A 12869-nucleotide genomic window follows, 5' to 3' on the forward strand; every position below is an offset into this window, starting at 1 on the left:
TCTAGTAATTTTTCAGATAAACACATCAATGGTCATAAAAATTCATTTACATTACATAGGTCTCACAACTGAAAAGTAATGTTAAAAGGAGAAATAATGTGACAGTTTAAAATACTGATTCAAATAGTTATAAACATGAGGAAATAAAATATTGGAGGAAAAATATTATCATAAAATAAAATAGATAAACTGAGTGGTTCTCTCACTTACTAGAAGCATGGGTATATGAAATCAGGCTTTTAGGAGATTTTTAAAACACTAACTTTTACTTTTGAAAAAATATTGCCAACATGCAATGACAGTGGATGATTATTGCCTTGTGATATTTTTAGCATACATTTATTACTTTTTCATGTTCTTTTATGCTTTTTGGCATTAAGTTATAGAATGCTATCCCCAACTAAGGTTTTGGGTGAATTCCTAAATGCAATCCACAAAATAAGAAACAGACAGACATTGCTGATTGGTTCCAGACAAGAGCAGCATAAAATGAGCCCCTTTAATATAAGAAGCAAACAGGGTATGTTGCTATTTATCTTTTGTCTCAGAGTGTAGATGGAGCATTTTTTCATAGTTTAGAAACTACTATAAGTTACCCTCATGGCCAGAATAATAAGTGAGTCCAAGAAAATCAATACAGATTACAAGAGTAATAAGCAGAAATGACTTAATTCCTCTGAGTCTGCTCATTTGCATTTTCCTGAAAGTATTCTCTCTGATTTATGAGACCTTCCGGTGGACGTGAACATTAACTGAAAGAATCACCCTTAATTTTAGCCAAAGATAAAGAAGGAGAACATTTTGTAAGCGAGTGAGCCTCACGGTAGTCGTCCTATGTACTTCTTTCCTGGCTTAAAGCTATGGCGTTTGGACTAGTTAGCTGGGACCTCTCTGCCATTCCACAGAGAAAGCACGAGGCTGGCCCTCCTTCCCATGTCCACCTGCATTTCGTTAGAGAGCAGCGCCTTCACATGCCACACCACAAGATCCCCACAATGACATAACTCCATTCAGAGACTGGCGTGACGAGGCTGGGTCCCCCCCTCCCCCTTCAGTTCTTGTATCACTAAGAATCTGGCAGCCAGTTCGTCCTGACAGAGTTCACAGCATATATTGGTGGATTCTTGTCCACAGAGCATCTGCTTTAAGAATTAAGGAAAACAGTGTCAAGACAGCGAGGTAAGTCCTGCTTTAACTATAGCACTGGGGGTGCTGACTGTTTGGGACAGTGTTTATTGTAACAGGAACAGAAAAAATTCCAGAGCAACTTTGCCAATTGCCAGTCACCAGCAAAATCTACAGTTTTGAGCATTTACTTTCAGATTTTTCCTAATATGCTTTCCAGGATTTATGGATTTGAGATACATTTTACACAGGGCTGTTTGGCAAAGAAAGTCATAAAAGTTTCAGGGTTAGAATGATAAGCTATTGAAACTAGACAGTGAAAATGTTTGGCTATTAAGATGTCTGTACCTTCATGCAAATTTGTTATACATGTGAGTATTGTTAGACCCTAGTTTGGGAATAAACCAAGTCATTTGAATCACTATCCAAACTTTTCAATAAATATATTGTTATGGCTTGTTACTTTTCACGTTGTTATAAAATGTCAGCTAAAGGATTCAGACACCTTTGGATTACTTATTTCCATTTTGGTAATCTCAAAGATTTGAGTTTGGGGTATAGATTTTTGGGTGTATATAAAGGAGCATGTTTTAAAGAAATTCTGGAAAATATGATTTACTTTTTGGAAAAAAAGTATTTCCTCTATAGCCACAGGAATTTGAAAAAACTAGAAGGAAAGTGCAGTTTTGCTTCACAGTAGAATCATTATATGGTTACAAGCTCTCTTTGAATTAAGAGTCCTAGTATTTACTATCCCCCCCCAAAAAAAAGAAAAAATTCATTACTATTGAATACTTATAGTTACCATGACTATTTTGGTATAAGTGTAAAACAAAGTGGAAGTTTATAATTGAAGCAAGACAAATGTTTATTGCATTAGCATACTATAGTGCAATGGTAACATACACACGAAGAGGTGGGATCTTTCTGAATTACATACAGTGTTGTAAACCAATGTTACCTTATTAAAAATGTCATAAATAAGAAGTCATAAGTAGTATAAAAAGCATATAAAACAACAACAAAAAAGCCCACCTAAAATAATCACATAATTACATTGGCACTATGTAAGAGCTTCCATGGCCAAATCTAGTGAAGTAAATGAAATAGCCCCATCAAAATCAGGTAATAACTTACTAAGTATCTGGCCAGATATTGTATGTAGTATGCCAGCTATCATAATATATCTCACAAATTATTTTGTGGTTTCATCTGCTAAATTATAGTTCTTTATAGTTTCATATTAAAGCAATGGATTTACATTCCTGATACCAAAAATCCTACTTATCCCCAACTGCCTTCACCCAAACCCTTCCCAAACTACCTTCAAACACTTGTACCCCCACACCTCACAGGGAGATACCTATTGCACAGTATTCATTGAATCCTGCCTCTCATTGTTCTCTTTCCCAGAGTGACCAGTTTATCCTCCATCATAGCTCTTCATGCTCAGAAGTCCAACTTTATATCCTACTTTCCTTCACCTACACCAGAAAGTTGAAAATCACATTTACAAACTGTTTTTAATTTATACTCTCAATATTATCTTTTCTACATGGTTCCTAAGGCCACTGTTGACTGCAGGTGTTTCTCCATAGCCACTTTCTCCCTCTTCCATTCTCTGAGAACATTAAAATACAGATAAGTAAATTGTGTCTTACTAAATTTTGAGATGAAGAAAGTAGACTTGTTACTGAGAAAAAACTTTAATTCAAAATCTGGGAAAGGACTTCTATACCAGTTGAATTTTTTAAACATTTTTTAGAATTGGTGAAATTTTCTAATAAACAGTTTGTCTACAACTGGTATGCTAAATACAGTCTCAGAACATAATTTGAAATGTGCCTAAATGAATGGAATGTTAAACAAAACTGGAAGTAATATAAGCACACACCTCCACCCAAAATTTTGTTCTCCTTCCCCAAAAGAAACAGTAAGCAGATACTTTAAAAGAACATAGCCCCTTCCCAAAATATACACTGAGAGAGAGAGAAGAGAGGGAGGGAAAGAGAGAGGGAGAAAGAGAAGGAAAACGGGAGGGAAAAAGGAAGGGTGGAAAAGTGGCATTGTGGGGGCAGGTGGGGAGGAAGGAGAGAAGAGATTTCTTCTAGGAAAACCACAGATTTTCCAAGTTCCTCTAAGAGTCTTAATAAGATGCATTAATGAAGATGAAGTACATGCACTGTTTAAAAACTGTCTTTTCTGGTTTTGAAGGGTGTACTGAATCAGTGTTCTAGCAGGGTGATCAGTGAGCACCACCTAGAAATTTCTTGCCTGAAGTACTTAAGGAGGGAAGAGCATAGGGAGACTGACTGGAACAATTAGGTCTGACTCACCAGGAGGGGTGGAGGGGTCATATGTGAATTCAACCTAACTGGACATCTGATAACTTATGATAACCTGTAAGTTAAAACATATGTCCTTCTCCCTATACTTAAACAAAAAATATAAACTACACTATTAAATGCACTAAAAATAATTACACATTTAAATGTATTTAGCACATAATTAATACTAAAACTATAGTTTCTTTTTCCAATTATACATTATTTTATAACATCTGTGTTTCCACTTTGTTTAGGATTCAAGACAGTTACCAAAAATGAATCTAAGTGTGTTTACTCTCCTCTTGGCATTAATCAGAGGCATCAGTGGCCACATCTACTATGATTATGATTCCCCCCTAGCAATTTATGGGTATTCATCACCTAATTGTGCCCCCGAATGTAACTGCCCTGAAAGCTATCCAACTGCCATGTACTGCGATGAACTGAAATTGAAAAGTGTGCCGATGGTACCCCCTGGAATCAAGTACCTTTACCTTAGAAATAATCAGATTGACCATATCGATGAAAAGGCCTTTGAAAATGTAACTGATCTACAGTGGCTTATTCTCGATAATAACCTTCTAGAAAACTCCAAGATAAAAGGAAATGTTTTCTCTAAATTCAAGAAACTGAAGAAGCTGCACATAAATCATAACAATCTAACAGAGTTAGTGGGCCCACTTCCCAAATCTCTGGAGGACCTGCAGCTTACTCATAACAAGATCACCAAGCTCGCCTCCCTTGATGGACTGGTCAACCTGACCTTCCTTCACCTCCAACACAACCAGCTGAAAGAGGATGCCATTTCATCTGCACTTAAAGGTCTCAAATCACTCGAGTATCTTGACTTGAGCTTCAACCAGTTAACAAAACTACCTTCTGGTCTCCCAGTATCTCTCCTAACTCTCTATTTAGACAACAATAAGATCAGCAGCATCCCTGAGGAATATTTCAAGAACTTTAATGGATTGCAGTACCTGCGTTTATCTCACAATGAATTGGTTGACAGTGGAATTCATGGAAATTCCTTTAATGTGTCATCCCTGCTTGAGCTGGATCTCTCCTATAATAAGCTTAAAAAAATACCACCTGTAAATGAAAATCTTGAAAACTACTATCTGGAAGTCAATCAACTTGAAAGTAAGTAGCCATTTATGCCTGTGTGTGAGTGATGTTTCCAAAATTTTTGAAATGACTGAACTATGCAACAGACACTCCATTTGGCTCAGTAACTTTAAAAGCAAATGAAAATCCCAACAAAATATTTCTCCAATTCAAATATAGAAGAAGAATTCTCACTCAGTTATATATATCCATGATCTGGTATGTCCAAATAATCAAGGGTTAAGATCATATAATTCAAATATGGGTTTTTAATTTTAATATTTGGAACTAATCCTCTTCCGTGAATTCTTAATAGTTATGTTATTATTTGCCTAATGCATCATTTAGATTTGTGTCCCACATTTATTTTTTGGTAAAGTCTACCTCAGGGAGGAAAAAACAAGACCAGAAATGGGTTTCAGCCTCCCTCCTCATCATCCCATATATTGTCATTGTCTTTCTTCTCTGACATCATGACCTTGGCTGTTGTGACCATCATCTGCCATCTGTTGTCAAGTTGTGTTGTGTGTGGTCTTCACAGTGTTCTTAAGAGGACTGTGAGGAAGATTATGAACAGGAGAGGATAATGAGGTTTGGAATATTTTATGAAATAGCACTACAGGGTTCCTTTCTTCATACAGATCCTTCATCTCCTTTGATTCTCCCAGTTCTCCTTCCTTTCTCTTGTTGACTTACTTCATGTTATTTTTATCTTAAAAATAGGGGTTTGACCCATTTGGGCCATTTATGCACTCACTTTTTTTTATTATTTTCTGGGACATTTTTCAATGTAAGCAACACAGATTCAGATGGAAAATTGACATTCATAACTTCCCAACTTACTCTCCCAGAGCTTGGCAGAAAAGATATCTTTGATTCATGACTAATGATACTTTAAATAAAAACTCAAATGGAAAACACTGATTCACACCAAAAAGCAATAATATCTGCAAATCACTCTATTGAATTTGAACACATTTATGCCATGAAAGTTGGCTCCATTGTCCTACTAATAAGAATATTAGCTTTACTGTCAGGGAAAAAAAAAAAGTAGACAAAGCGTCATATCTACGACGGTAACAATTCCATGTACTACAGGTAGTATTAGGGTGTTCATCTGGAGATACTGGCAGCCAGTTCTGAAATGCCACATATACATTTCTGTACCTAGAAAATATTCAAGTTATCAGAGCTGAATCCTCATGGCTATTTCCTGTGAAAGATTCACAATGTGGCAATATGCGGTCCCACTTTCTAAACATTTGTGATTGTACAGAAGGTCACTCAGACCAAAAATCTAATGGAATTTAACATGTCTAGGGGCAGAAGAGTGCCATTAAATGTGTAAGACATTAGCCACAGGAGCATGGCTATCCTCTTCTCTTAGACAATAAAGGCTTCTAGATGTAGGGAATTTGAAATAGTAAGCCCAGGCATTATTGTCTTAGCTAAAGATGGAAGACAAGCTGGGAGATGAGGAAGGTGCTTTTAGAGGATGACAGCAGCCACTCAGTGCCAAGCTGAGATAAAATCCACAGTCCCCTGCACCTGTGCTCATTTGTAAAGGAGTGGCTACCTTGCTTCCTTATCCTTGACATTGGTCATGTAGACTTGCAGTTTGAATTTGCACTTATGTCTTCAGTTTATGTTGTCATAAATACCAATAGTCTACATGCACTTCCTATAAAGCTTAATATTTCAACATTAGAGAATAGACACAAATTATCTCTCATGTTTCAGATTTATAATTCTAAGCATTTACCTAGTAACAATTCTTCCTAATGTAATTTGAAATGAGAACATATTTTTAAAAAATAATTATTTCATACATATTTTGTGCAAACAATACATGGTGTGTTACCTTAATTGATAAATATCTTAATTTAATCTCCACATATTGCCATTTGATAAATGTTATTTATAACAAGATCAGATGTATTTCCCAAAGTGAAAAACCAGCTGATAAATGCCAGACATAGAAAAACTCATATAGGACTAAAACCATGTTTTTCATCTTTTTCCCCTATTGTTGTAGATATCCTAGAGCAGGTAGCGTAAGATCCCTGGAATTTGACTGTTTATTTAAGACAACACCTTAGAGGAGAATTGTGGCCTCATTTTTCAAAAGTTGTACTATTTTTGGAGGTGATGTTGGTTTCCATCATTGTATGATTTAGGGATATAGATTTACTTATCTTCAAATGTATGTTACCACACCATGCCTACCATAGCACGTGACCTTTTAGAGGACTAAAGTCAGTATTAATCAGAATTTGAGAATGAGATAAGACAAAACAAACAAAAACAAAAAACAAGATTAATCCAAAACATACCTGGGCAAACTGATCAGTTTTTGTATACACACACAAAGATTATAAAGTATCTTCCTTAATTTATACTAAAAAATGTAACCAGTGTTTAACCACAGAATTTAAAATATGGGCTCAGATAACAGACGCTCTAGGATTTGGAATTTTAAATCACTGTTATGGTATATTGGGTAACTATTTAAGGGTCATCTAGTTAATCCTTATCTTATGTTGCAAAAACCCAGGGTGCTTTTGTTAGTGAACTTATTCCTAGTCAGCCTTCTTATATCTCTTCATACCAAACTAAATATTTTGAGAAAGGTCTTAAAGTAATGTCACACATCTAATAACTGTCTTGTCCAAAATCAAGTATCTCTAAATCAAGACCTTATAATGAATAAAATCCATTCTTTGAAAAATTCCACTGAACATCCTGATCTACCATAGCTATTAGTTACTAAACATTTCTGTGTCATCTGGTAGCCTGATCTGGTTCTTTAGTTCTTCCAAATTCCAATATAAAGTAAATAGGTGTTTTTTCTAGGTGGGAAGTCCTATTAGATATTATTAGGGATTTGAGGATGTTTCTCGTAATTGCTTCAAGTCCATGTTCTATAACACCATGATGACTGCTATCTATTCTTCAATTTCCAGAGTTTGACGTAAAGAGCTTCTGTAAGATCCTGGGTCCATTATCCTACTCCAAGATCAAGCATTTGCGTTTGGATGGCAACCTCCTCACTCACAGCAGCCTGCCCCCTGACATGTATGAGTGTCTACGTGTAGCCAATGAAATCACAGTTAATCAGTAGCTACTAATTCCAGTTACATGGAGGTGAAACCTGGAGCAACATTTTATGGTTATGTCTTTTGTGTGTTAATTTTCATAGTATTCATTTTTTTGTTGCTGTTTATTACTTCCATGAATTTTAAATTCCAAGGGAAAATGTTTTGTAAACATTTTTACTACTTTTTTAAAAAGGAAGAAGATGAAAGGCAGGCCTATTTCATCATGAGCATAGATATAGATGCGCTCATAGAGAACAAATTCAGTGATTTATTTGTAAATTTAGTTTTTAACATCTCTAATGTCAAATGTTATGCAAAGCTTTACTGGTTTATTGGAACTCAGCCAAGTTTCATAAACTCTAAATCTTAATATGCCCCAGAACATGGACTATATAGATATGAATGTTTACTCCCTTGAGGCAAATGATCTCAATTTGTTCAAATTTATTTAGCTGAAAAATAGTCCTCAGATTTTACAAAATACTAGACTAAATTCAAAAAGCCACATACATTTAAAGCAGTATTTTTAGTAACAATTCATGTAGTTACCTAGTAAAACTTTTCTAGAATTATTTTTACTTTAAGTCATGTGTATGTTTCTTTTTGATTATTTGCATGTTATGTTCAACAAGCTAATAGCAAAATAAAACACAGCAAATGACATTCTTGTGCTTGCCTTCCTTTGAAATACATCCCATATGCAGAAAAAAAGAAAGATTAGAATTCAAAATAAATCTCTACAAAATATTTTACTGATGTCAAGTACAATTTTCCACTAAATAAATAGTTTTTTTTTTTTTTAGCCTCTACTTGCACAGAGATGGATGGAGCAAAGGTTTAGGGTTTACAATGCAGTAATAACAGTTTTCAACTTTCTACATTATGGATAGCCATGATCCTATATGTGGGTTCTGTCTCCCCCAAGGATCAAATTGGCTTTTCTCAATGTGCCCTGAGCAGGCCTCTTGTCTCCTTGATATGGACACTAGAGGTCAATCAAGTCCTCTGAGCCGTAAGGGGTCTCTAACCATTTCTTAAGGGAAAAATGATGTTTTTAGAGTTGATTAAAACTCTGAGTGTGCCTGAGGCAGAAAAGAAGGTTTTTCTCCTTGCCTGACTCCTTCTACCATTTTTGCAATTGGAGAATCAGTCACTGCTCTTTTATGACCCAGAAGAATGTTATTTCAGTGGTCTCATCCAGCTGTAGGCTTATTAGTGAACAGATTCTAAGAATTTCATCTTTACTCCCAGAATAACGATGAAGTCTCACCCTCTTGCCAGTACCTGAAGTTCCCCCTCACTCTGCTCCCTAACACCTGCATGTTTCATTATTCTTTACAACTGAAAAGCCATATATATTATCTCTATATATGATATACAAATGGGTTTTCTTTTGCTGACCAGTATAAAATGTTTTTTTCTTTGCTGCTTTGACTCTCTGAGAACTTGGAAAGTTGGGGGGTGGGAATTTCTTTCCTATGTCCAGACATATACAATGGAGAAGAGAAAGGTATATAATTCAGAAAAAAAAAATCACTTCTGCTTTACCTAGTTGACAAGAAACACTCAATATAGCATAATATGCTTGGATAGACAATCTTAGTGATTTCTACGTTATACTAACAGTCTGCCGCAAAAGACCATCATTACTTAAAAGATAACTTGACAGTAAGCTGTAATGTAGTAGGCTCTGCAAAAGGAAAAGGTTGGTGAAAAGAAGCACCTGCATAGTCACGGGTGGGTAGGACTGATGCCTTGGGCCAGTGTAGGGGTGATATGGATATAGTCTCTTTGGGAGGGAATCATTCCTTTGTGCAATGGTTTGGTTTTGCTGATTTTGAATAAGTAGAATTTGAAAAGGACCAGCGATTCTACAATGGCCCTCAACCTCCATATCATCACTCTCCTGTCCTGGCCAGGACAGACTCAGGTGATGGTGTTGAGACTTTATCCCTAGGCCAGCAGGAAGGCCCCAGTCTGCACACCCTAACAACAGCCTGACAGGTTTTGTTTGTTTGGGACCAAAAGGTGTTTATTTACTTAAATGCTCAGTGTGCTTGAATCTGCTCCTAGGTGCCTAAGGAGTTTTCATTTCTATAGTTGGTTTAACAACTGTAAATTACTACTAACCCCAACCTCTAGCTCTGAGCACTGTGGGAGCCAGTTTTCTGGTCACATGGTGCCTCCCTGACAACACCATTACTCTTAAACTCCATCCATTACCATGACTCGAAATGTATATAAACTTTATAAAAATTGAAGTAGACATGTCATAAGTATATGAAATAGTGATGCACTTTTAAAACATCTAGTGAGTTACATTTATTCATTCAGCCATACAGTCAACAGATTTTTGTGGTCTTCTAAGTTAAAAGAAATTGACCTATGCCACATGTAAAGAAAACTAGGTTAGGCAGCACAGTGAGGCTGCAAGCACCTTGATATCTCTCAAATAGCCCTACTATAACATATTTACTATGAAACACATACTCATGGTTGACCTGAAGAATATCACCTGCCTATGTCTTGCTCCCTTAAGACAAACCTGCTATTTTCTAAGAGACAATACGTCTCATGTTTTGAGCATACTCAGGTTAACTTACCTATGGGTTTCATCTCAAATAAACCCTCAGTTCTCACTAATCTATCAGTTCAAGAACTGTTCTATTTTCATCTATATGTCTAAAGATTCCCAAATTTTGCCTTACCTTCATCATCCGCAGTATTATTGGGTAAGGTTCTTAAAATATAAACCTGGCAGTTATTATTCACCTACTTATTATTATTCAGTAGCTATCACTGAAGTTTTTAGCGATATTGGGTTCTGAGAGCGGGGTCCTCGGGTTCACTCTGGGAAGTTTCACCAGAGCTCCCTTTCAGAGGCACCGGCGGGTTTCCCAGCTGAGAGTCTCCCTGACACAGAGGCATTAGCTATGTCCAAAAGGGCAGCCTTATAGGGACAGGTTTGCTAAAAGAGAGGCCTGCATGGTCGCAATGGGCAACCTTGGGGGAAGAGCTGCCTCTGCTGAGGGAGGTGGGTGAAGAGAAGCCCCAGGGTGGTGCAGGCCACTGGCAGGCAGGAAGGCTGTGAAAAGGAGCACCTGGTATTCAGAGGTGGGTACGATTGCTGCCTGGAGCCAGTGCTGAGATTGTCCTGCTAGAGTCTTTTTTCAGGGAGGGACTCAGTCCTTTGCAGTGATTGGTAACTGCTATTAAACTAATCATTTCTAGGGGGTTCTTTCTCTATTTGCTTTGATTAGGTCAATTGGGAAAGGCTGATGATTTCTTTATAATGGCTCCCAATCTCCATCTCCCCACCTCCAGTTCACTCCTTGGGAGTCCTTAGATTTTTATATAGCTTCTTAAATGACCGTGATAATTATTTTCACCCCTATCTCCAGCTTCTGGCCTTATGATGCCTCCTTTCCAACTTTTCTATTCTTATCCTCCATTACTACCACTTTTAGCATATGATAAAGCCATCTCAGTGCAGCTTCTAAAGCACCTCAGAGTACAAAAGACCCTATGTGATGTGGTCCTTGTTATGTCCATGTCTGATCTTTTGCCATGAGCCATAATAAAGCACTTCCACCATACTTATAATTTTGCAGCTGAGTTTACTCTGTCCTTAAAATTGTTACAGGGCAACTCAATATGAAAATGGGTTGGCCTAACTATGGGTCCTCATCCATGCATTTAAAAGGGACTTATAATGAAATTCAACTGCAGACATATACAAAAGACAGTAATCAAGGGTTTACTTACAAAAAAGGGGAAATGAAGAGAAGTATAATCCAGGGAGAAAAAAAAGACAAATTAGTGAATGTGTCCTACCAGTTCCGCTGAGCTGGGACCCCAAGAGCACGCTGAAGGCCACAAATAACAAACAACCCCCAACGCCCATGTGTCGGTGGTTATATAACCAAGTCTGGCTGCTTAACTCCACCCTTAGTTCCCAGCAATCCTTCCTTCACCGTAACAGTGGGTGATGGCATTATGGGATTTGTAGTTCATGGAGCCTTGGATCACTCTGGCCTGGGGTGGGGGCGAGGCCCATAAAGCCTGCACTTGTGGAGTTTGTTCAGGGCAACTCTCCCCCTACAGAATCTCTTTATCTCCCTTAAACTTAGAAAACCTGCCACATTCAAGACTCAATCTTATGATAGCTACCCTCTACTTTGCCATAAATCTATCTGAACATCCTCAGAGAATGATAAATATTATCAGTTACTACAAAATTGTTTGGAATAAAAATAAAATCATATATCAAAATTGTGAACTAGAATAATAATTCTCTCTGTTATGCCTCCATCTGTAACATTAAAAAAAAAGATTTATTTATGTTTGCATGCAAGATCTGGGGTATGGGCCAAAACATGTGGGGAGTGAGAGGACTCACCAGAGACAGAAGGGGGAGCAGAACAGGCATATCCACGGAAATACACTGCTGAGGAGCAGTGGGTGAGACAGGAGAAGTCTGCTGTGCCAGGTGGGAATGCAGGCTTCTAACTCATGTTGCAGTGGTTGGAGGTAGCTTGATAGTGCTGTGTCTAACTCCTGAGCCACCAGGGAGGCCCTGTAATGCACAAAATATTTCTATTTCATTCATGGGACCATTTACTCTGCTCAGTTGACTTTATTTATTTATTTATTTATTTTTTTAAGATTTATTTATTTATGCATACAGAACTGGGGTACAGGCCAGAGGCTCAGGGGCGGTGAGAGACTTCACCAGAGACAGAGTGGGGAGCAGAACAGGCAGATCGACGAAGTACACTGCTGAGTGGAGCAGCGGGCGGGTCAGGAGAGGTCTGCCTCGCCGTGTCGTCACCTCCGGGTCAGGCAGGAATCGAACTCATGTGCAAGCGGCTTTAGATTCTCAGTGCAGTGCTTTAACCCGCTGCACCACCAGGGAGGGCCACAGTTGACTTTATTTTTAACAGACTACTCTATACCTTAAAACTTGGGGTACTGGATATAGTAGTATCAATTCATTTCCTAATATTTAATCCATTAACACATTTATTCTGGCTAGACCGTCAAAATACATGACACATCTAATTGTTTGCCACCATTAATCCAATCCAAAACCACCTCTCTCTTCTGAATTAATGTGATTGTCTCCTAGTAATGAGATATTCAAGGTTTTTAACAGAAAATACCACCGTCAATACACATGAATGCAACACTTTTAGACATTAATGTGCCCACTGAA

The 12869-nt window shown here is 37.4% G+C and overlaps 1 protein-coding gene across 1 annotated transcript; it reads left to right on the plus strand.

Annotated features, from left to right (window-relative positions):
- The first annotated feature begins 881 nt into the window (after nucleotides 1–881).
- LUM (lumican) lies at nucleotides 882–8311 on the plus strand. The gene is made up of 3 exons (XM_004676494.2): nucleotides 882–1179; nucleotides 3707–4592; nucleotides 7520–8311. Exons 2-3 carry the CDS (start codon nucleotides 3728–3730, stop codon nucleotides 7675–7677), a joined length of 1023 nt encoding a protein of 340 aa, XP_004676551.1. The 5' UTR covers nucleotides 882–1179; nucleotides 3707–3727; the 3' UTR covers nucleotides 7678–8311.
- The last annotated feature ends 4558 nt before the right edge of the window (nucleotides 8312–12869 follow it).

The sequence above is a fragment of the Condylura cristata genome, unplaced genomic scaffold, assembly GCF_000260355.1.
Source record: "Condylura cristata isolate star-nosed mole 26May11 unplaced genomic scaffold, ConCri1.0 scaffold00004, whole genome shotgun sequence".
Classification (NCBI taxonomy): domain Eukaryota; kingdom Metazoa; phylum Chordata; class Mammalia; order Eulipotyphla; family Talpidae; genus Condylura; species Condylura cristata.

Excerpts from the sequence above, each read along its gene's own strand:
- LUM (XM_004676494.2), top strand. The coding sequence starts at position 3,728 with ATGAATCTAAGTGTGTTTACTCTCCTCTTGGCATTAATCAGAGGCATC. Across the intron at positions 4,593-7,519 it reads GGAAGTCAATCAACTTGAAA|AGTTTGACGTAAAGAGCTTC; the intron begins GTAAGTAGCCAT and ends TTCAATTTCCAG.